Source organism: Sciurus vulgaris (assembly GCF_902686455.1).
Source record: "Sciurus vulgaris genome assembly, chromosome: 3".
Lineage (NCBI taxonomy): Eukaryota > Metazoa > Chordata > Mammalia > Rodentia > Sciuridae > Sciurus > Sciurus vulgaris.
The window spans coordinates 34,940,191-34,965,644 of NC_136463.1; the positions used below are offsets into that span (position 1 = coordinate 34,940,191).

The 25,454-nt window shown below is 36.3% G+C and overlaps 1 protein-coding gene across 9 annotated transcripts in view; it reads right to left on the reverse strand.

Moving 5' to 3' along the window:
• Positions 1-25,454, reverse strand: part of TRIM37 (tripartite motif containing 37) — a 171,021-nt gene that overhangs the window by 99,692 nt on the left and 45,875 nt on the right. For all 9 annotated transcript variants that reach the window (XM_079131360.1, XM_079131359.1, XM_079131362.1 and 6 more), the window contains 2 exons: positions 22,210-22,286; positions 2,938-3,117 (listed from right to left, as the gene is read on the reverse strand). In XM_079131360.1, coding sequence (XP_078987486.1) covers positions 2,938-3,117; positions 22,210-22,286 — 257 coding nt within the window. The remainder of the gene's footprint in view (positions 1-2,937; positions 3,118-22,209; positions 22,287-25,454) is intronic.

Here is a 25,454-nt window from a genome sequence, read left to right on the forward strand (position 1 = left end):
GTCTGAAACCTCCAAAACTAAGCCAAAATAAAACTTTTCTAAGTTATCTCAGGTACTTGTTACAGGAATGGAAAGTGAACACAACTACCATTCCGGTTTCCACCACCCGCTTGGTCAATAACACTAAGTATAAAATCCAACTAGTAGCTAATTGCATCAAGTATCCAATTTAAGTCAAGGATATTCATGCAACCACCATTGTAAGTAGAGACTGCCCAGATAGTAGCAGTGGGTAACATATTAGTAAGAACTTCTAAAAAGTATTTTCTTTGAGCCTGGGGCGGTGGCCCATGCCTGTAATCTCAGCTGTTTGGGACACTGAGGCAGGAGGATTACAAGTTCAAAGCCAGCCTCAGCAACTTAGTGACGCTGTAGGCAACGTAGTGACTCTGTCTCAAAATAAAATACAAAAAGGGCCAGGGCTATGGTTCAGCGGTTGAGCACCACTGGCTTTGCATTATTTTTACTGTATGTGCCATTAAAACAAAAGGAAGCAGCAGGAAAATGTTCCTCTTTTAATGAAAGAATAAAATAAACACACACATATTTAGTTACAGAAAAGGTTTAAATAACTCTCTAATAAGTACATATGAAGTTCTAATACGTACATATAAAGCATGCATGGGTTCAATCTCCAGTATCAAAAGAAAAAAAAAATTCTGAACAATCTTTCATTAAATGAATACAAAGAATAACAGGATAATTAAAATCCCCTCCCCATGAACACTATAGGAATTTACTTAAATTGCTATTACAGCATTATTTTATAAAACAGTACATTTTGTTTTTATTTACCCATTCTGTATTCCTTAAGGACAAAAATCATGTTTAATTCCTTTTGCATTATCAGCCCAGTGCCAGGTACATGGTATAGACTCCACATACACTGCTATGTAAATGATAATTAAACATCACAGGAATCTGTTTCTATACTAATTTATCATCTCTAAATAAAGGCTTTGTTCTAAACAGGCCTGGCCTAAACTAATACTAGAGATCAGTTTGAATTACATTAAAAACCGAAAATCTCACACAGATTGCCAGCAGAAAGATTCCACATCACTGTAACACATGGCTGGTAAACTGATATTTGAATAATTTTGTGATTCTATGATTTAAGCATAAAAGAGCAACAAATTATTTCTCTTGGTGAAGCTGGGTATGGTGGCACACTTCCATAATCCCAGCGACTTGGAAGACTGAGGCAAGAGAAATGCAAGTTAGACACCACCCTAAGCTATTTCACAAGACCCTGTCTCAAAATTTAAGGGCTGTGAAATGTAGCTCAGTGGGACAGTTCCCCGGGTTCAATCCCCAATGCTGTTAATAATTGAGATTTTGTCTCAAGAAATAAAAAGGGATGGGGATGTAGCTCAGTGGTAAAGGGTACCTAGGTTTAATCCCTAGGACCAAAAAAAAGGGAATAAAAATATTATTTTTCTCTGAATAATTAAAAGAATAAAAATTTGGAAACATTATGAAGCAAAACGCAAATAAAGTACCTAAAAGAAAATACAAAAAATAATGGTTTTTTTCTACACCAAAAATTCTTTTTTTCACTTTATTCTCCCAGAAAAGAAAGGAAGAAGACATAATTGTAAAGGATGACATAGTGACAACTCAACTTTTTGTTAAGGAACAAAAAATTCAGAATAAGTGAAATTAGGGAAAATTTTCTTTTGATGAAAACTTTCTAAACCATTAAACACTCTGGAACTTCTCAGTTTCAACCATCTAAATCTCTTTTAAAAATTCGAGTTCTCGGCCTTCCTTGGTAGTGGTGCATGCCTGTAATCCAAGTGACTGAGGCAGGAGGATCTCAAGTTGGAGCCTAACATCAGAAACTTAGTGAGACCCGGTCTCAAAATCATTAAAAATAAAAGGGCCGGGGCATAGTTCAGTACTACAGAGCCCTTGGGTTCAATTCCCAGTACCACAAAAACAAACAAAACAAAACCAAACAAAAATCCTCAAGTTCTCATTATCATTAAATTATAACTTCATGTAATGATGCCTCAAAACTTCTGACATACAGAAGCTATCCCCAACAAGCTGAGTGCAATGGAGCACACCTGTAATCCCAGAAACTCTGGAGGCTAAAGGCAGGAGGATTGCAAACTCAAGGGGGAGTTTGGGCAATTTAGGAAAATCCTGTTTCAAAAAAAAAAAAAAGGCTGGGGATATAAAACTCAGTGGTAGAGTGCTCCTGGTTTCACGCTTAAGTGCCAGGAAAAAAATAATTTTAAGAAGAATCTACCCCAATATTAAATGGGGCTATTGCATAGTCTGTTCCTTCTAGCAAAAAACACATGAACAAGCATTACATCTCTACCCCTCAACTTTTTGTTTATTCCATAGTTTTGGGGATTGAATTCAAGCCTTGGCATGTCAGAGTATAACAGAGTTATACCCCCAGACACCCTCTATTCTCCTACTTTTAATTTTTTGTTTTCTAAAGAAATAAACAAAGTTGGTTTGTAAAAGCAGTCACCGAATATAATATATCCTGTCAAATGAAAAAAAACTAGGCATCCGATCCTTTACTGTTCTCAGATTATACCTTATACACATGGGCGGAAGTAAATTTTATACAATATTTTTACTGTGGCTGCATTTTGACTGTGACTCCTCACATGATATCAGATGGTGGAATTTTCCACTTTTGGCATGATGCTGGCACTCAAAAAAATTTGTATTTTAAAGTATTCCAGATTTTTAGATTAGGAATCCTCAATCTGTGATAGTTTCCTTTACCATGGGAATTAATAACTAGATGTTAAACATGCTTATGACATTTATTACACAATTGGAATACTTAGGACTACTGAAATAAAATAGTTAAGAAACTAGTAAGGTAAGTATTGTTAGTTAAGTGGACTTTAAAATTTTGATATTTCATCAATAATAAAAGTCACAATATCGAATATTTCCTTTTACCTTAAAATCACTGTATCATTTTGTCGATTCAAGTATCCTTCATTTGCAAGTAAGTCCAAACGGAAAAATCTATTATAGCCCCAACATTCTCCAACTTCAAAGTCAGATGCAAATTCTCGAATGATATTTTTAGTAGGATCATTGCAGGACTGGTGAACCATCTCCACACGATATTCGTATCTAAAATTGAAAAACAGACTATTAATATAAAGTAAAAAATATTGTCATTAATCATTTGAGAAAAAATTTCACAACATAAATATGTATATGTATATATAAGTATACATACAATTAAAACTTCTTTCAGAAAGAATTTTATGATTTTTACAAAAACAGTAGTACACTAAATGGGCCACCAAAATGCGACTGGCTTGAGAGTTCTGTTTTTCTCATAAAAATGTTTACCAAGGGGGCTCCGTGAAAGATCACATGCCTAGCATGTGTGAGACCCTGGGTTCAATCCCAAGTATTCAACAAAAAAAAAAAAAAAAAAAAAAAAAAAAAAAAAGTTTACCAATATATTAGGAATAAACCAGCAACCCAAATAATAAATTTTATATAAACAAATACTTCAAAGTAGCTTTTATCAATGCTGTCAATGTTTTCATATATTTATTTGTTATATTTCCATATATATTCTTTCTATTATCTTTTGAGGTTTATCATGAGATTTTTAAAATTAATTTAAAAATATTTTTCTAGAGGAGATCCAAGATGGCAGACTGGATGAAGACTGCGTTCCTTGTCGCTCCGTAACTCCAGTTTCAAGCAGAGCATATTTGTTTCTTGGTGAGGCAGTTTTTGCTGCTTATCAATCCCCTGCTGTCTACCCCATTTGTCTGCAGTGATCACCTGCAGTATGCCAGCATATCGACGCCTTTTTTGAGTGCAGATTGCTCACTGTCAGGCGCCTATCATCCGCCATTTTTCTGCTTCTCACCTGTCCATCGCCTGCTTTACACCTATCCATCATCCAATGCACAAGGTTCACCTCCTGATCATCCCACAACAGTCAGCAAACCGATTGCAGACCACCAGTGGAGCATCAGCTGCCTGCTGTTGCCTAGAAGTTCACTGTCACAGAACCTGCAGGTTTGATTACACGAGGCTGCTGCCATTTTGAGACAACGGCCAGGCCCCAAAGGACTCCTGGTGGACTGACAGAGCCCCATCTCCAGGATTCCTCACCCCGACTGATCACTCCCTGCCTCTGGGGCCCTCACATCAACTGACTGCTCCGTGCCACTAGGACCCCCAGACCAACTGACTGCGCGTTATCAATGAGACCCCAAACCGACTGATTGCACCCGGCCTCCAGGATCCCACAACCACACCAAACACACCAGACCTCCAGGACCCCTCCCTGACCAACTGCATCCCACCTTCAGGACCTCCTGCTGACCACAGCCACACCCTGAGCTGCAGCTCCCCATTTGCCAACACATTTCAAAGCTAGAGAGGCGATTTTCGGATAATCCTGGAAGCCTTAGCTCTGATCTTTAGGTGGGGCAAAACCCATCCTGAGACGCCTGCTGGAGGTATGAAGCTCATTGTCAGGTACCTCTCATGCATCAGTCTACTGAACTCTGGGAGGTTTCATTACTGTATGACTGTTATACTGTAGATTTTCTTTTTTCTCCTTATTGAAAAAATTTAAGTTTTTATTTCTTTACTTTTCTTGCTCTCTTTTCCTTTTGTTTACCTGTTCCCTCAGAGTCTCTTTCTCCCTTTTTTCCATGCTAACATCCGATTTCTTTTGATTACACTCTCACCCTTTCTATTATCTAGAACTTCTGTATACTCTCTTCTTATCCCATTAACAGCCACGTTCTACATCCCTCTGCATTCTCTTTGTCCTCCATTTGAAACTGCGGACCTTATTGCAAATCTGTTTGTTTTACTAAAGATAATATTTGAACTCATTCTGTTTATTATGACAATTTTGTTATTGTCCTCATAGGGGCTATTTGGTCTAGTTCTGCATAGTGTCTGAATTGGGCACTGCTAATATTGATCTCCCTTAAAGAAAGGGTTTTGGAAACCTATAGGGCCACTATAAGCCTGTAGGGGGAAATCTGCAATACCCCAGATCTGCACTGCTAGAGGGGAAGATACATGAATAACATGAAAAAACAAGGTAAGAAAATAATCCAAACAAATCTAGATTCTATATTAATAGAATCCAATGACAGTATGTTAGAAGAAATGTCAGAAAAGGACTTCAGATTATACATGATTAAGATGATTAGTGAAGCAAAGGATGAGATAAGAGCAAATGCAGGCAATGAATGATAATACCAGTAAGTTGAAAGAGCAACTGCAGGAAGCAAAATATCATTTCAACAAAGAGATAGAGATTCTCAAAAACAACCAAACAGAAATCCGTGAAATGAAGGAAACAATAAACCAAATAAAAAACTCAAGAAAGCATCACCAAAAGACTAGACCACTTGGAATACAGAACCTCAGACAATGAAGACAAAATATTTAATCTTGAAAATAAAGTTCCCCAAACAGAGAAGATAAGAAATCATGAACAGAATCTCCAAGAACTATGGGACATCATGAAAAGATCAAATTTAAGAATTATTGGGATTGAGGAAGGCACAGAGATACAAATCAAAGGAATGAACAACCTATTCAATGAAATAATATCAGAAAATTTCCCAAACCTGAAGAATGAAATGGAAAATCAAATACAAGAGGCTTACAGAACACCAAATGCACAGAATCACAACAGGTCCACACCAAGGCACATTATAATGAAAGTGCCTAACATTCAAAATAAAGATAGGATTTTGAAGGCCTCAAGAGAAAAGCATCAGATTACATATAGGGGGAGACCAATACGGATAGCAGCCGACTTCTCAACCCAGACTCTAAAAGCTAGAAGGGCCTGGAACAACATATTTCAAGCTCTGAAAGAACATGGTTGCCAACCAAGAATCCTATACCCAGCAAAACTAACCTTCAGATTAGAAGATGAAATAAAATCCTTCCATGATAAAAAAAAAAAGTTAAAAGAATTTACAAATAGAAAGGCTGCGCTACAGAATGTTCTCAACAAAATATTCCATGAGGAGGAAATGAAAAACAACAACGGGGATCAGCAAAGGGAGGAACTACCTTAGAGAAAAAACACTCAAAGGAGAAACCAAGACAAATTAAAAACCAAAAATAAGCCAAATGACTGGGAATACAAATCATTTCTCAATAATAACCCTGAACGTTAATGGCCTAAACTCATCAATCAAAAGACATAAAGACTGGCAGAATGGATTAAAAAGAAAACCCAACAATATGCTGCCTGCAAGAGACTCATCTCATAGAAAAAGACATCCACAGACTAAAGATGAAAGGATGGGAAAAAACTTACCACGCACATGGACTCAGTAAAAAAGCAGGGGTTTCCATCCTTTTATCAGATAAAGTGGACGTCAAGCCAAAGTTAGTCAGAAGGGATAAAGAAGGACATTTCATACTGCTTAAGGGAACCATAAATCAGGAAGACATAACGATAGTAAATATTTATGCCCCAAACAATGGTGCATCCCTGTACATCAAACAAATCCTTCTCAATTTCAAGAATCACATAGACCACAACACAATAATTCTGGGTAACTTTAACGCACTGCTGTAACCAGTAGATAGATCTTCCAAACAAAAACCAACCAAAGAAACCATAGAACTCAGTAACAAAATCAATAACCTAGACTTAATAGACATATATAGAATGTTCCATCCATCAACGAGCAGATTCACTTTCTTCTCAGCAGCACATGAAACTTCTCGAAAATAGACCATATGTTATGCCACAAAGCAGCCCTTAGGAAATGCAAAAAAATAGAGATACTGCCTTGTGTTCTATCAGATCATAATGGACTGAGAATAGAAATCAATGAAAACATAAAAAACAGAAATTACTCCAATACCTGGAGACTAAATAATATGCTATTGAATGAAACATGGATAACAAAAAACATCAGGGAGGAGATGAAAAAAATTCTTAGTGTTAAATGAGAACGACGACATATCGAAATCTTTGGGACACTATGAAAGCGGTACTAAGAGAAAAATTCATTGCATGGAGCACATTCCAGAAAAGAATGAAAAGTCAACAACTAAATGATCTAACATTACAGCTCAAAGCCCTAGGAAAAGAAGAACAGAATTAACTGCAAAAGTAGTAGAAGACAGGAAATAATAAAACTCAGAGCTGAAATCAATGAAACTGAAACAAAAGAAACAATTCAAAAAATTGACAAAACAAAAAGTTGGTTCTTTGAGAAAGTAAACAAAATAGGCAAACCCTTAGCCACACTAACAAAGAGAAGGAGAGAGAAGACTCAAATTACTAAAATACATGATGCAAAAGGAAATATCACAACAGACACCACTGAGATACAGAACATAATGAGAAGCTACTTTGAAAATCTGTATTCCAACAAAATAGAATCTACCAAAGACATTGACAAATTTCTAGAGACATATGCTCTTCCCATTCCCAAACTGAACCAGGAGGACATACACAATTTAAACAGATCAATATCAAGCAATTAAATAGAAGAAGCCATTAAAAATCTACCATCCAAGAAAAGCCGAGGACCAGATGGATTCTCAGCCGAGTTCTACAAGACCTTCAAAGAAGAACTCATTCCGATACTTCTCAAAGTATTCCAGGAAATAGAAAAGGAGGGTACCTTACCAAACTCATTCTATGAAGCTAATATCACCCTCATACGCAAACCAGGAAAAGACACATCAAGGAAAGAAATTTTTAGACCAATATCCTTGATGAATATAGATGCTAAGATCCTTAACAAAATATTGGCAAACCGTATCCAAAAACATATTAAGAAAATCATGCACCACGATCAAGTGGGGTTCATCCCTGGAATGCAAGGATGGTTTAACATCCGTAAAACAATAAACGTAATCCATCATGTCAATAGACTTAAGGATAAAAATCATATGGTTATTTCAATTGATGCGGAAAAAAGTTAGACAAAATACAACACCCCTTCATGCTGAAAACAGAAAAAATAGGGATAGTAGGAACATAACTGAACATTATAAAGGCTATTTGTGCTAAGCCCATGGCCAACATCATTCTTAATGGAGGAAAATGTGAAACCATTCCCTTTAAAAATGGGAACAAGACAGGGATGTCATCTTTTTTTTTTTTTTTTTTTTTTTTTGTGGTACCGGGGATCGAACTCAGGGCCTTGTGCTTGCAAGGCAAGCACTCTACCAGCTGAGCTATCTCCCCAGCCCGGAACGTCCTCTTTCACCACTTCTATTCAACATTGTCCTCGAAACTCTAGCCAGAGCAATTGGGCAGACTAAAGAAATTAAAGGGATACGAATAGGAAAAGAGGAACTTAAGCTGTCACTATTTGCTGATGACATGATTCTATATTTAGAGGATCCAAAAAACTCCTCCAGAAAACTTCTAGATCTCATCAATGAATTCAGAAAAATAGCAGGCTATAAAATCAACACACATAAATCTAAAGCATTTTTATACACAAGCAACGAAACAGCTGAAAGGGAAATGAGGACAACAACTCCACTTGCAAGAGCCTCAAAAAAAATAAAATACTTGGGCATCAATCTAACCGAAGAGGTAAAAGATCTCTACAATGAAAACTACAAAACACTGAAGAAAGAAATTGAGGAAGACCTTAGAAGATGGAAATATCTCCCATGTTCTTGGATAGGCAGAATTAATATTGTCAAAATGGCCATACTACCAAAAGTGATATACAGATTCAATTCAATTCAATTCCATCAATTCAATTAAATTTAATTCAATTCTAATTAAAATCCCAATGACGAACCTTACAGAAATAGAGCAAGCAATCATGAAATTCATCGGGAAGAATAAGAAACCCAGAATAGCTAAAGCAATCCTTAGCAGGAAGAATGAAACAGGGGGTATCGCAATACCAGAACTTCAACTATACTACAAAGTGATAGTAATAAAAACGGCATGGTATTGGTACCAAAATAGACAGGCAGATCAATGGTACAGAATAGAGGACATGGACACAAACCCAAATAAATACAATTTTCTCATACTAGACAAAGGGGCCAAAAATATGCAATGGAGAAAAAGCCTCTTCAACAAATGGTGCTGGGAAAACTGGAAATCCATATGCAACAGAATGAAACTAAACCCCTATCTCTCACCCCGCACAAAAATCAACTCACCATGGATCAAGGACCTTGGAATCAGACCAGAGACCTTGCATCTTATAGAAGAAAAAGTAGGTCCAAATCTTCAACATGTCGGCTTAGGATCAGACTTCCTTAACAGGACTCCCATTGCACAAGAAATAAAAGCAAGAATCAACAACTGGGATAGATTCAAACTAAAAAGCTTTCTCTCAATAAAGGCAACTATCAGCAATGTGAAGAGAGAGCCTACAGAGTGGGAGAATATCTTTGCCACTCATACTTCAGATTGAGCACTAATTTCCAGAATATATAACGAACTCAAAAAATTCTACACCAAGAATACAAATAACCCAATCAACAAATGGACTAAGGATATGAACAGATGCTTCATTTGCTTTCATTTAGCGCGGAAACCCAGGGCAAGGTTTGGGTCTCTCTACCTCCTCCCTATCCTAATCAACACACATATGAAAAAATGTTCAATATCTTTAGTAATAAGAGAAATACAAATCAAAACTACACTAAGATTCCATCTCACCCCAATTAGAATGGTGATTATCAAGAATACAAGCAACAATAGGGGTTGGAGAGGATGTGGGGAAAAAGGTACACTCATACATTGCTGGTGGGGCTGCAAATTAGTGCAGCCACTCTGGAAAGCAGTGTGGAGATTCCTTAGAAAACTTGGAATGGACCCACCATTTGACCCAGCTATCCCACTCCTTGGCCTATACCCAAAGGACTTAAAATCAGCATACTACAGAGATACAGCCACATCAATGTTCATAGCTGTTCAATTCACAATAGCCAGACTGTGGAACCAACTTAGATGTCCTTCAATTGATGAATGGATAAAGAAACTGTGGTATATATATATATACAATGGAATATTTCTCAGCCATAAAGAATAATAAAATTATGGCATTTGCAGGTAAATGGATGAAATTGGAGACCATACTAGTGAGATAAGCCAATCTCAAAAAACCAAAGGACGAATGATCTCACTGATAAGTGAATGATGACACATAATGGGGAGTAGGAGGGGGGCAAGAATGGAGGAAGGAGGGACTGTATAGAGGGAAAAGAGGGGTGGGAGGGAAGGAAACAATAACAGAATGAATCAAACATCATTACCATATGTAAATGTATGATTACGCAAATGGTATGCTGTTACTCCATGTACAAACAGAAACATGTATCCCATTTGTTTACAATAAAAATAAATTTTAAAAAATACTTTTCTACACTTTCCCAAAACAAGTTATAATAAATTAAATTATGCATCCAATAATTCAAGGCTATCAAATTTTCTAATGAAAAATAAGTATACATGGGGAAAGTTATTAATAATAATTAACTGTCAATTTCATTTCAAAAAACAGAATTTTTATATCTACTTTTAAAATGAATAACGTGAAAACTGGAAACAAAAACAATCAAGAATACTGAAAATCTGGGAGAAGAGATATTAAAGAAAATGATCAAATGTGTCTAGATTCAAGTACAGATAAAAGCTTAAAACTGATATAAAACAAATTCTAAAAAATCATATGCTTTGTAAGAAAAGGCATACCATGTTTAAGCAAAACAGTCTTTTCATTAGTTCTTTTAAGTCATGACAAGAGAAAGACTGAACATTTCTTATATGGCAATAAATCCAAGTACATATCATCTCAACTCCAAAATTAGATAAAACTAAAACCTAACAATTGAATGTTACAACCTGAATTCTTTCCTTCTATCAAACTATTTCCTAGAACAACTCAGAGAAATTCCCCTCTATAAAGCAAGTAATTCCTCACTCTTAAAAATCAACCCCAGGATGTCACTCACATACAAATCTCCCCAGAAATTCTACATGTATATGTATGCTAACACACACCTTTATAAAGATATTTAAATAGAATGAAATTATACAAGCAATTCTGTAGAGTTCTGATATTAAAATCTACTGGACTATTATACACAATTTCAGTTAGCTCAAAGTTAAACCCTGAACTCAATAATTGAATGACATTTCAATATTTAATGAAAAAGCCTTCAGAACACTTTTCTTGGGTTACTGAAATGTTAAGTGAAAAACAAATTATATCCATTTTCATCAGAAAAGAATAGTACCATGAAGGTTTTTGGATAATATCTATTAAATGCACAAATTCCAATCTTTTTCAAACACTTAATCTTCAATACTACTATCAATGATAGTAAATTACTACCATTTCTAAGATAATGTGAATTTTAAATTCCTGAAGTAGGGGTTGGGGGCCTTATTTCAGTGGGATAGTGCAATGTGCACAAAGTCCCTGGGTTGAATCCATCAGCATCAAACTAAGCAGTTTTATTATTTAAATTATGGTCAACTTTGAGTTAAGTATTATATATAGCATGAGGGACTCCAAGTTCATTCCCTGTGTGTGTGTGCAGGGATTCTGAAATATTTAAGCACTATCTGAAGATTATTATCCTTTCTCCATGGCATTGCCTTTGTATCTTTCAAAAAAATCAGTTGGCTGTGCGGATTTACTTCAGGACTCTATTATATTCCACTGATCAATTTTGCCTATCCTCATGCTAATACCATGATGTTCTGAGTTACTAGGACTTAATTACAATTCTTTAATAATTCAATTATTTAATAATTTAAGTCATGTAGCATTAGCTCTCAAATTGTCTTTTGATTTCAATGATTATTGCTTTTGTGGTTTTTTTATTTCACTGGATTCTGCTTTCATCTTTATGTCCTTTCTTTTGCTTACTCTGCATTTAACTTTTTTTTTCCTGGTTCACAATGCAAAAGTGGAGGTTATTGATTTAAGACCTTTCTACTCTTCATTTATAGGTATTTAGTGCTATAAATTTCCACCTACCTATTTCCTCAGTAACATACTACAAATTCTGGAATAATGTGTTTTCACTTTCAGTGAAATAATGAATTTCAGTCAGAAATACTTTTTCTTTTTTAGTGTTGAATTATAGTTGTACTGTTACTTAGTAGTTCTCAGTTGTGACTAGTAATACCTCTCTTCCCCCATAAGATATCCATATCCTAATTTCCAAAACCTGTGAACACTATCTTCTATGGCAAATAAGAGGGCATGTTACTGCATGAAGCTAAAAATTATGAGACTGAGGATATAATCCTGAATTACACAGGTGAAATCTAAATGTAATAGGTGTCCTTATAGGAAAGCAGAGGAAAATATGACATGAGACCAGAAAAGACAAGGCAATGTAACCATAGAGACAGATATTGGACTGGTAAGGCCACAAGCCAAGGAATGCTGGCAGTCACCAGACAGTAGAAAAGGTGGGGAATGAGTTCACCCCTAGATCCTCTGGAACAAACACAATGGTACTGAAAAACTTGATTTTGGTTCATCAACAGGTTACAGATTTCTGAATTCCAGGACTGTGAGAATAAATTTCTGTTGTTTTACAACACTGAGTTTGTGGCCTCTTTATTTTAGCACATAAAGGAAACTAATACAAAGGTATATATCTTTAACTGATTACAGTTTAGCTTTCATTTATACCACTAGCAATCATAATGTCACACTCTTAAATTATATGTCTGTGCACCCAATTTTAAACTTTATCTTATTGTTGTCATGCATTTATTTCAACAAATTCCAAATGCATCAATATTCTTTCAGTGTTATTTTAATTTAAAAAAAATTTAAATTTACTCATATACTTTGTTTCTGGTACTCTTCTCTTCCTGTCCCTCCCCTTCCCTCTCTTTAAGATTCAAATTTAGATAGCCAACTCGCATCTTCCCCCTTCTACCTGAAGCATGTGCTGTAACATTTCTTATAGTCCAGGTCTGCAAATGTCTGCAAATGTCTTTGTTTCACTTTTATTTTTTTTAAAGATATTTTTGGTAGGTACAGAAAGCTAGGTTGATAAGATTTTTTCTTTCAGTCCTTCTAAGATATTGCAGTATTACCATTTCGCTTTGTTTCAAGTGAGAAATCTGATTTCATTTCAATCTCTTTTTTGGGGGAGGAGGTGCTGGAGATTTAAAACAGGGTGACTTAAACACTGAACCACATCCTCAGCCCTTTAAGTTTATTTTCAGACAGGTTCTAAGTCCTTAGAGTTTTGCTAAATTGCTGAGACTGGTCTCTAACTTGCAGGGGTCATGCCTGATTCTACTGAGTCACTGGGATTACAGGCGTGTGTCATCACACCCAACTAATTTCATCCTTTTTCTCCCACCACCCCAGTGGTGGGGACCAAATCCAGGACCTTGCACACATTAAACAAGTGCTGTACCACTGAGCCACATCCTCAGGCCTGATTTCATTCTTTTGTTCCTGTATATATAACATCTTTTTTTTTCATCTGGCTGTTTGAGTACATATTTTTTCTGCTCATCCCTGAAGGAGGTGGAAACTTAGAACCACTGTGCAGGGAAGGACTGAGGACTGCCTTTTCAATTTCACTCATCTGCCAAAGTTTCCCTACCTGCTAAAAGCAAGCCCACCCAAATTGTCTGACACACTCCTCCCATGATGTGGCCCTACTAAACCTTATAGAATGCAGACCCTTGTTGTAGCCAGGTGCCATTTTCCCCTTGAAAATATGCGCTTTAGTTGGTTAATAAAACATCACTGATCCATTGAGGTCTGACTCCCTTTTTCTTTTTGTATTCTCTTTCATTTAGCGCAGAAACCCAGGGCAAGGTTTGGGTCTCTCTACCTCCTCCCTATCCTGATGAACCTCTACCATTACCATCTTTTCTCATTTCCCTTCCATTCCTTTCCTCCTGATAGATGGCAGTCCTTCATGCTCTCCAAGTCCACCATACCTCAAGGATGGCCAGTACACAACCCAAAATCAACCCCAATCCTGGGCTAGCATTTTGCTAACTTACTGCCACGTGCATGGAGCAAGGACCTGTATTGGGCCTGTTCTTGGTGTTGGTGGCATCCTCCTAACCCTATATCCTCTCCTATTTCTTCCTTCTCTCATGTACCTTCTCTCATGTATTCAGACCGTTGAATCACAGGTGGCTTTTTGCCATTTTATTCCCACATGGAACACTGGCCTTCTCATTATTTGAAGTAAGATCTCTTCCACTCTCTCACAAAGGCATCCTGCCTGACACCCTCACCATTTGGTTCATCCAGACCCTGGGGTTTCTACACCAATGGGATTGCAGGAGGAGACACCATCTCATTCTCTAGTGGAACTCTGGTCACAGAAGATATCAAGGGACTCAGATTTTGACCACCACCTGGGTCAAACCTCTCCAACATGGGGGCCCCATCCCATGGAACTCCTACGTTGTCTCATTAAAAATTTTAAGATTGTTCACTTCTAATCTGATCTCAAAAGTAAACACCTGATTAGCCTCAGTACACAGATATGGTCACAATCTAAACTACACTAAGTCAATGTCTGAATTCAGAATTCGGAAACTTTGACCCCAAAATCCTCCAAGACTTAGAAAATTTCCTCCAACAAAATGGTAAATGGCCTGAGGTTCCATACCTCCAGGCTTTCACCTTCACTCAAGGTCTTCATTATGCCCACCTTGCTCTGCTGTACCATTAATTCTTGCTGACTCTCTACTCCAGAAGCCCCCTAGATGATGTCGTGACCTCCATCCCTCTTCATTTACTGCCCCCAATATAGCAGATGAACCCCCACCAAAACTAAGTAAAGCTGGAGGCTATAAAGGAAAGTTACATAGACTGGAATGCCTGATAATTATCAACAGAGACTCTAAGAGTCACAAGCTTTTTTGAGTCAATTTGAGATCTACAAATCTTCCTAACCTCCTACATAGGCAAGTTTGATCAGTGTTTCCATGTCTGCTAGTATGATTATCTAGTCCCAGTATTAATCCCTCATATTAGTCTAAAAGAAGAAATGTGGCACATAAAAGTACTAAGTTTACTAAGAAAGCCCTAACTGACACAGATAAAGGGAGCTCTACTAAAAAGAGGTAATGCCAAAAGAAGGGTATTTTGCAAAAATCAAATGGCATTAGACATCATAACTACAGATCTTGAGAACATCTGTGACATTACAAAAGCTAAATATTGTGTATGATAATTCCATCAAATGGGCCCATGGTGCTGACCGTCAAATGCTTTCTTTTCCAAGAAGCAGTTTACCTGCAGCCCTGCCTGGCCTAAGAGGACAGGATGTGTCACATTCCTCAGCAAACTACTTGTTAACTGCAGGGGAAAAGCAGTCCCAAGATAATGTGGACAAAAAGAACCCAAGTTACCCTGAAGGAGACAACTTTTGTGACCAGATCCTGAAATTCTGAGGTATAAGAACAGTTTCTCCTAACCATAAAATCAATAAGAATGTATGGTTAGGAATCCAATTAGAACCAATCAGTATGGCCCAAGGTGATCTAGAGTTACCATGACAGTGGGGACTTCAAAGTCTGATGTCACCCTGTTGTCAGTCAAAATCAAGAGGTGGGTTGGATTCCCCCTTCACCAAGGTGTTTGGTCCTGATTTGCATCAATTCCTTTTCTGTGGGAGAAATTTGGTGTGTGGGATGGAGCAAGGCTTAAGACAACAGAAGGCAGCTGGCTGGAGCTACTCCCTGGTGCTACATGAATGTCTCATGTTCCACATTTAACCACAACTGTTCTTCAGGGTACCAAATACTGACCACTGTCTGTCTCTCTGTTTCTTATTGACTTGGCCCAATAATGCAAGGAACTCTCACCCAATGAATTTTGGATCCTGAGATAAAATCTCAGTCTGATCTGAGGTCTTTGGGAAAGAGGTGCCCCCATTAATTCCCAGAACATGAGCCAAGCAATCTCTCCGTCTTCAGAAATGCTTCTATTCCAATTCTGTCCACACTGTCTGCCTCTTAAACATTATGAGACCCATTATGAGAGATTCTCAAGACAGAGCTCACCTATAAGTTTTAAAATTAGACTACCTTCTCTAGACTCTCAGAAGACACATTTTCTTCTGTACTTCCCTCATCTGGCAGGAAAAAGAGCAGAAAATTTGTCATGGTTACTTAGAGTAAAACTACCCATCATCTGTCCTAGTTCAGGAATTCAATTTATTTATTTTCTCTAGTGAAGGTATCACCCAGAGCCCTAATAGGCCTGCCTCCCACTTTAAATTGAGGGGTGTAACATGAAATCATGGTCCTGTGAGTATGAGGACCCAGAAGGACACAGGGAACATGTAAGAAATTTTAAGGGCATAGTGGCACATGACTGTAATCCCAGTGGCTCGGGAGACAAGAGGCAGGAGGATCTCAGGTTCAAATTCAACCTCAGCAAAAGTAAGGAGCTAAGCAACTCTGTGAGAGTTTGCAGTAAAACACAAAACAGGGCTGGGGATGTGGTTCAGTGATCAAGTTACCCTGAGTTCAATAGCCAGTTCCCGCCAAATAAATTTTAAGAGTACAACTAGCTGGCAAATGTCCTTCCTTACATTAAAATAGTTATCAAGAAGTTAATTAGTATCCTCCGTTCTGAGTGAGGCCCCAGCCAGAGGTCATGGATGGAAAGGCAGAAACTACTGACCTCTAGGAGGCTCCAGCATCAGGGAGCTGTCCCTAGGAATACACACAGTTTTCTCAGCACAGGCACCAATGCTCTGGTCTCTCTTTAAATTTTTGTTTAGAGGGGAACACTGTCCTCAAAAGTAATATTAGAAGATGACCTAATCACAGCTGAAATAAAGGAGATGCCTAATAATTTTTCAGACCCAACCTGGCCTGATTGCCAGCTGGGAAAATGAAAGAGTGTCCCTGGAGGAAACAAACTATAGGACCATACCTTAAGAAACCGATTTTACAAAATAAAAAATGGTTACAATTCCCTATGTATGAGGTTTTGCCTCTCGAGTTCAAAACAGTATCTTCCCTTCTTAGCTTCTGCCAAATCTCTCTCTTCAAGGTTTACAGAGCTTGCAGAGATGACTGCCCAAAATCAGTCTGAGACTAAAAGAAAAAAGTGTCACTTTTAAATTCAAGCCTAAATGGCTATCTTATCTGCCCCTGCACTCTACCATGCTGCATTCTTAAGAAGTTCCTCCCTAAATACTACAGCACAGGAAGGGAAAATGCAATGATAAACTTTTCTTTACTTGAGAATCATTACCTGAAGATTTCAGGACTCACCCTTTCAATATCTAAACAGACTAAACTGAGCCAAACATGCACTTTGATCTGATAAAGATGTTCTGCATGCTCCTTTACTAATTATGGCTGTGTCATGTTTTCTAGAATATCTTTTTTTTTTCCCAAAAATTCTGTATTTTTGAGCTTATGGTTTTATGGTGAATTCATATTTGATCCTGAATGCCTAAATGAAAATATTTTTCTCATCAGTCTTATTTTACCTAAATATGGAGGGTTTTGCACTGTTTTTTGTTTAGAGGCCAAATTTTCAAGGGTTAGCTCTCAATACATTGGAAAATCTCCATCTACAAAATCATCCTACCTGTGGAGATCTACCTACAAACAGCTACAGATCTCTATTTTCTATTTTGTGTATGTGTGCACACCTGGGGATTGTATTGTTGTGTCTACATATGTGCTTAGGTCCATGTACTATGTACACGGTATCAAAATTGGCATATAGATAAACGAGTGTTCATACATTAACATTTAAAAAAACTAATCCAAATACCTTTCAGTTCACATGATTTAAAAAGTTCAATTTAAATTAGGTAAACAGATGAGAGTAAAGATGTCTTTAAAATTACTAACTCATGGGCTGGAGTTGTGGTTCAGTGATAGAGCGCTTGCCTAGCATGTGTGAGGCACTGGGTTCAATTCTCAGCACCATGTGTAAATAAGTGAATAAAATAAAAGTCTATCAACATCTAAAAAAAATTTTAAAAATTACTAATTCACAAGTTTTTCCAGGTAGTCAGACAATTAACAGAGTACTAGTTTCCATAAAATGTCCAGAATGTAAGACCCATTGTTTCTAGGATTTTTCTTCAACAGGGAAGAAATAGCTAGTACTGTTAACTACATTTGTCTGATGTCTTGGTTTTTATAGTTAAATATGAGTTAATTAGATTTAACATCAACATCAGAGGGATTAATCATAAATATATTTGTTAGAGGAGACATCTGATTCATTTACAAAATTAAAGTGCTAAAACATCAACTGCTTCTTACATTCCAGAAGGTAATATATTTAAACCTAAAAGTGCTTTTATAAATTGATAAAAGAATAAGATTGCTTTGTTTCTGGGTCTTCACTAAAGCAAGGTTACTAAGAGTTAATGTTCTAACAGAGTCCAAAAAGTTGCATTTGGGTTTCAATTAAAGTACTGTAAATAGCATGAACTATTTCATATTATGAAGAGGAGAAACAGGAAAAATTCAGAAATTTCATAAGGGTTGTTTCAGAATGTGAAAAGTAGAAGGAAAAATAAATGTTTCTGGATGAGAACATCTTCTGTGTGATAAAGTAAAAAGTTGCAGAATGTCTAAGTAAGTTGCACAAGGTCTGTGCAAGATAAATTTCAATCAATTTGTGTGTAAATACATTGGTCATATATAAGTAGCACAATCGAAATTATTCAAGGTTTTTCCCTAAGGTCAAATATTAGTGTACTGATAAAAACCAAAATTTAATCCTCCTAAGGTTGAAATAACAAGGATTTCTTAAAATATTAATCTGCTCTTATCTATCAAGATAATTTCTTGTGTTTGTTAAGTTTTATTCTTTAGAGAAACTAGTCTTAAAGGAATTAGGGTTTGTACCACTCTGGTCAAACAACAACTGCTAGAATATTACACTTCATTACAGATTCTGTTTTTGTTTGAAAGCTAAACTTGGTTAATATAAGAACATCAGTATAATCATGGGACTGTTAACTAGCTTCTTTGCCCTATCTTCCAAGTACAGAAGAACATTTTACCAAGCTGATGTTCTTCAAACTGAAGTTTAAAGTAAAAGTTTAGGATGATAAAAATTGTTTCTCGATTCATAGCTATTATACAAACTAAATTTATTTTTTGTTGTTGTTAATTTTGTGTAGTACTAGATGGACAACATGCCTGTATTTGTTTAGTTTTTATGCAGTGCTAAGGATCAAACCCAGTGCCTCACATATCCTAGGCAAGTACTCTGCGACTGAGCTATAGCCCCATCCCCTAAATTTATTTATACTTGTTAATTTTATTTTGTATTTTTCTGTAAACCTTAACTGTTACCTGTCAGTGCCTTAAAGAAGTATAACTTCTAATATAACAACCTGAATTAACACATAAGTTTGACTTCCAGTATTAATACTGACTCCAATTAAACAGAAGGGGTAAATAACTATAAAGTTATAGACATTAAAGGTAAAACCTAGTACTCTTACTTTAAGACTGGTCAAACTAGCTTGCTGGATGTTTAAGACCAAAGCTTAGAGACTAAAGTTAAGGAAATAAAAGGGCCAAGAAAGAAAAATTAACCAATATGTGGCTCTTGCCCTGAGGCCAGCTTGGACCCAGGAAATGACAGCACTTCTCAAAGGGCTTTGTAACTCTAGGTCACATGACTTCCCAATCAGGGGGCCCAATGAGACCCTGGAGAACAGAAAACCAACCAGTACACACATTGGAGAGGGAGATGTCCCTGATGCTTCCAGGGGAAGTCATGTAGTCAATGAGACCCCGTCCCATCGTGGCAGATGGCATGAGGGGAGCTAAGAGGCTTCTCTCAAGATTCCAAGAGTAACCCCCTTGAGGGAACTTAGCTGACTCTTAACAATAGATAGGAGCAAGATCAATTTGACCAGCTTGGTCTTAAACACTACCAAAAACAGTTTTAACCAAAGTACTGCCATACCTGGACCTTTAAAAGAAAAGACAAGGGCTGGGTTTGTAGCTCAGTGGTAGAGTGCTTGCCTTGTACTTATAAGGCACTGGGTTCGATCCTCAGTGCCACATAAAAATAAATAAAGTTACTGTGTCCATCTATGATTAAAAAAGAATTGAATAAAAAATAAGAGATAATAGTTCTTTTACTGGCACTTAAGACATACACTTATGTCAGACCCATAGCCCTGGTACACCCCAAATTTGGAGGCATGCAATAACTTTTTTAGAACATTTAATCAATCATTCATTCCATCCAGTCTATTTTTCACCTCAAACAGTTCAATTTCAGGAAGTTGAATTTGAGTCTTCTGATCTTCCATGTCTCTTAACTTTTTGTGTCTGTCTTAATGTCTTTCTCTCATCATTCTTTGTCTGTTCTTGCCCAATTTCAATTGACTGATTCTCCTGTTTACTAGGTATGTTTTCTTGTTTATTTGCATACTCAATCTCTGTTGCACATCAAATGTTGCAAATTTTGGTTTTTTTTTTTTTTGAACATAGGATACTTTTATAACCTTGTAAATTTCCTGAGCTTGGTTCTAGCATGAAGTTTAGTTACCTGGAAACAATTTGATCCTTTTGGGTCTTGCAGTCATTTGCTAGCATTATTCAGTTCCTCACTATTTAGGGAAAACTGTCTTCAGTACTCTACCCAATGTCCCATTAATTTAATTATTTCCACTGTGGTTGGGAGAAGCAGGCACAGTGCCTAGCCCAGTGCAAGCACCAGGTACTCAATTATTCCCTCTAATCCTTTCAGGTGGTTGTTTTCCCAACTCATGTGAATGTCCTAATCAGTACTCTGCTGAATGGTCAAGGTGAACCCACTACAAATCTCTAGATTCTGTCCTCTCTGGTATTCTTTCTGATGCATTCTAGCTATATTGGATGTCCTAAACTTTTAGCACTACATCCTCAACTAAGAAAGTCTATAAGATTCTATCTCAGATATCCATCACTGCGTTGTAGCCTGAAAACTCACATGACTGTAAGAGACAGAGCAATCAAAGACCTTATCTATGTGTTTCTTATCTCTTAAGAACTGCTTCATTGTTTTCTCATCTAGAAAATGTTTTTGGGTTTATATGGGGTTATAGAAGGAGAAAGGGGAAAATCCCATCCCTGTTACTCCATGTAGGCTATAAACAGATATTCTACATCAAAGCCAACAGATTTTTATATGAGTTAAAAAAAATTCATTGATATGGCTCCAAGTTCCACATCAAAGGTAACATTTAAAAAACTGCTTATTCAGATTGAGTATAACATCAAAGAAGATAATTACATAAACCTACTTTTTACCATATTTCTCCTTAACAAGAACTGGATTGGTGGATGCCAGAGACTAGGGAGAAGGGGACATATGACTGCTAATGAGTACAATGTTTCTTTTTAGAGTAATGAAAATGTTTTGAAATTGGGTATCACTTATGGCTGTAGAACTCTGGATCTACAAAAATCACTGAATTGTATATTTTTGATGAGTGAATTTTATGGCATGTGAATTATATCTCATTTTTTAAATTTTTCCAACTAAGTATATTCAAAATCTGTGAGGCCAAATTTTATTTATATATATTTCAATCAAAACATCTTATTACAAAAAATAAAATATAGAAGCAAACAAGAGAATCCAGTTGTCTTCTTTTTCTTCAGTAATGGGGATTGAACCCAGGGACATTCTAACCACTGACTACATCCACAGCCCTTTTTACTTTTTAACTTAAGACAGTCTTGCTAAGTTGTTGAGCCTAGCCTCAAACTTGCAATCCCCCTGGCCTCATTCTACTTAGTTACTGGGATTACAGGCATGCACTACCATGCACAACCTAGTTAAGGGAAAGAGTAAAGTGATTTCCAAAAATGCAAAGCAATAAATTTTCACAGTATTTTGTTTTAGGAAAATTGTTACTTTTCATTTTTAAAAAATGTTGTTTATGTTAATATGCAATAGGCTTATTTTATAGTGAATTTTTAAATTTTTAAATATTTTTCTCCACTTTAATTTCTAATTAAGAAAGTAACAACAGATTTAGCACACTTGAAGAAAAACTCTCTGGGATTCCCAAAAAATTTAAGAGTATAAGGATCATGAGAGAGAACAGTTTTAACAACTGTCCATAATGCCACCATACTGTGCCAAGGATTCCATACTAATGTACATCCTAACAGAACACAGCAATTAACAAATGTAATTAATGAAAATTGCTAGGAAATACAGATAGGTACACAGTTAAAGTTGTTATTTTTACAACAACTCTTACTTAGAAGTTTCAGGCAAACCAGCTGAGAGTTCCAGAAACACAGATAGGTAGTATCCACGCACAACTCCATTTCCATCCTAAAGAAAGAATAAGAGGTTATGCAAATAGAAACTATAGATCGATTTAAAGCAAAAAATTAAGTCACAAACTAAAGGAAATAAAATTATGCCACAATGGAACCAACAAAATGCAGATTAATATCTTACATCTTAATTATGAAATAGTACTTCCAACCTTAAAAGCAGTAAATAAAAAGACCAACAGATTTGAATTCATAACAATTTTAAACTTCTGTATATAAAAAGTGAAAATATCAAGGCATACAAATTAAGAAAAAGGATTAACAAGTATGAAAAGTGTTAAGCGGTTTAATGTAAACAGGACTCTTTACAACAGTCTTAAATAAAAATTTATATCTAAACAAAAGAATTTAAAAACCCACAAAAAATAATTAAAATAAAAATTCAGTGAAAGAACACAATTTACTCGATTTCTCTAGAAATGAGAGAGACTCAAAAGAATCTTTTTTCTTTTTTTAGATGCTGGGGGGATCAAACAATGCCAAGCAAGAATTCTACCACTGAGTACATCTCCAATCCCAAAAAGATAATTGTTAAGATGATGGGTTAGTATCTAAAATATATTTAAAAATTCCTACAACTCAAAAAACCTGATTAAAAAAATGGGCAAGGGGCAGGAATAAGACTTTTCTGCAAAAAGGATATAGGTATAAAGAGATCATGAGAGGCCATGTGCACAAGTGTGCAAGGAAGCATATGAAAAGATGCTCAATAGCACTAATTATTAGGAAATGCAAATTAAAACCACTATAAATACAAACTTACACCCATTAGGATAATTACTATCCAAAACAGAAGTGTTGGCAAGTATACGATGAGAACGAGACGCTGGTACACTGTTGACAGAAATGTAAAATGGTGCAGCTGCTATAGCAAACAGTATGCAGTTTCCTCACAACTTACAAACAAAATTGTTTACCATATGATCCAGTAATTCCACCTCTGGGTATATATTCACAAAAATGAAAGCAAGATCTAAAGAAGATATGTGCACATCCCTGTTCACAGCAGCACTACTCATAACAGCCAAAACATGAAAGCAACAGAAATGTCCACTGGTGGATGAATGGATGAAAAAAAAAAATGTGGACTATATACCCAATGAAATATTATTTACCTTACAAAGGGAAGAAAATTCTATAGTATGCCATAATAAAAAGACAAACCTTGAGGTTGCTATGCTAAGTAAAATAAGCCAGTCTCAAAAAAGATAAATAATGTATGATTACATTATGAGTTACCTAAATTCACAGAAACAATGAAGAAAAGGAATTACTAGGGGTAAGAGAAAACAAAGGAGAAAATGGAGAATTGTTTCATGATCAGTTTCAATTCTGAAACATGAAAAAGTTCTGGAGATTGACTACACAACATGCTAAATACACTTGCACTACGGAACTATACACATAGAAATTGTTCTGATGATAAATTTCATGTTATATATTACTTACCAAAAGAAGAGAATAAAAAACAGAATAACATCCCTACACAAAATAAAGTGCTCTAGAAAACAGAAACAACAGATCAAGAGCTGGGATTGGTGGCACATACCTGAAACCCCAGTTACTCAGGGAGACTGAGGCAAGAGAATCCCAAGATTGACTTAGCAAGACTGTCTCAAAAGTTAAAAAAATAATAAAAATTTTAAAAATTAAAAAGGGCTGGGATATAACTAAGTGCCAGAGCACCTGCCTAGTAGGCTCATGGTCCTAGAATCACCAATATTGCAAAAAAAGGAAAAAAACTCAGGGCAGTAAAAGAAAATCTTAAACAGACTTAACTAGGAGGAACACAGAGCAAATACACAATGGATTAAATATTCAAAGAAATAAGCAGATAAAGGAATTTTTATTTTTATTTTTATTTATTTATTTATTTATTTTTGGGTGCTGGGGATCGAACCCAGGGCCTTGTGCTTGCAAGGCAAGCACTCTACCGACTGAGCTATCTCCCCAGTCTCATGGAAATTTTTAAAAATGAAAAAGAGCCAGGTAACAGTGGGGTACACCCACAGTTCTGGCACTTGGGAGGCTGACGTGGGAGGACTACTTGAATTCAACAGTTCAAGACCAACCTGGGCAACACAGCAAGATCCTATGTCAAAAAAAATATTTTTAATAAAAAGAAAAAGGAAGCAGGGCATGGTGGTGCATGCCTGTAATCCCAGTGCCTTGGGAGGTTGAAGCACAAGAATCATAAACTCAAAGCCAACCTCAACAACTCAGCAAGGCCCTGTTTCAAAATTAAAAATAAAAAGGTCTGGAGATGTAGCTCAGTGGTTAAGTGCTCATGGCTTCAATCCCTGGTACTAAAAAATTTTTGAGGAGAGAAAGAAACAAAGAGCTGAAAAGATTAAAGAACAAGTGATAAATATTTTTAAAAAGGCAAGAAGATTCAAAATACAGATTATACAGTTTCTTTCTCATCCCCTAAAAACAGGTAACAAAACAAATACTACAATTATAATTCAGGAAAATTTTTCTTGAAGTTTTCTTAACCCATTAAGTGCCAAGTTTTCAATTCCATATGGAATGATAGACACATGAATGGGGACAGCACATGCAAAACAAACAAAAAAACAATTTACCAGTTATCAGTAATCATATTAATGGTAGAATAAGTGTTTATATTCTGAGATTTTTGTGTTTATAAGGTGAAATAAACCAAATGAAGAATTGATTATCAGATATTCTATCATTTCCTGTGGCTTTTAGAAATAGAACTCTGGTGGTACATGCCTGTAATCCCAGCTACCCAGGAAACTAAGGCAGAAGAATCACAAGTTTAAGGCCAGCCTGGACAACTCGGGGAGGTCTTGTATCAAAAGGGCTGGGGATGAGGTTGGGTTGTAGCTCAATGGTAGAGTGCTCGCCTAGCATGCATGAGGCACTGGATTCAATCCTCGGCACCACATAAAAATAAAGATACTGTGTCCATCTCAACTAGATTAAAAAAAGGGGGAGCTGGGATGTACCTCAGGGTCGCAAAAAAAAGCAGGACTCCTACAGAGGAGACAATTTGTTATAAAATTCTATAGTCCTGAATGAACCTTAATACAAACTTTGGACTTTGGGTGTTAATGATGTGTCAGTGTAGGTTCATCAATTGTAAAGAATATATTGCTCTGGTGTGTGGTATTAATAGTAGGGGAGGGATTATAGGGGA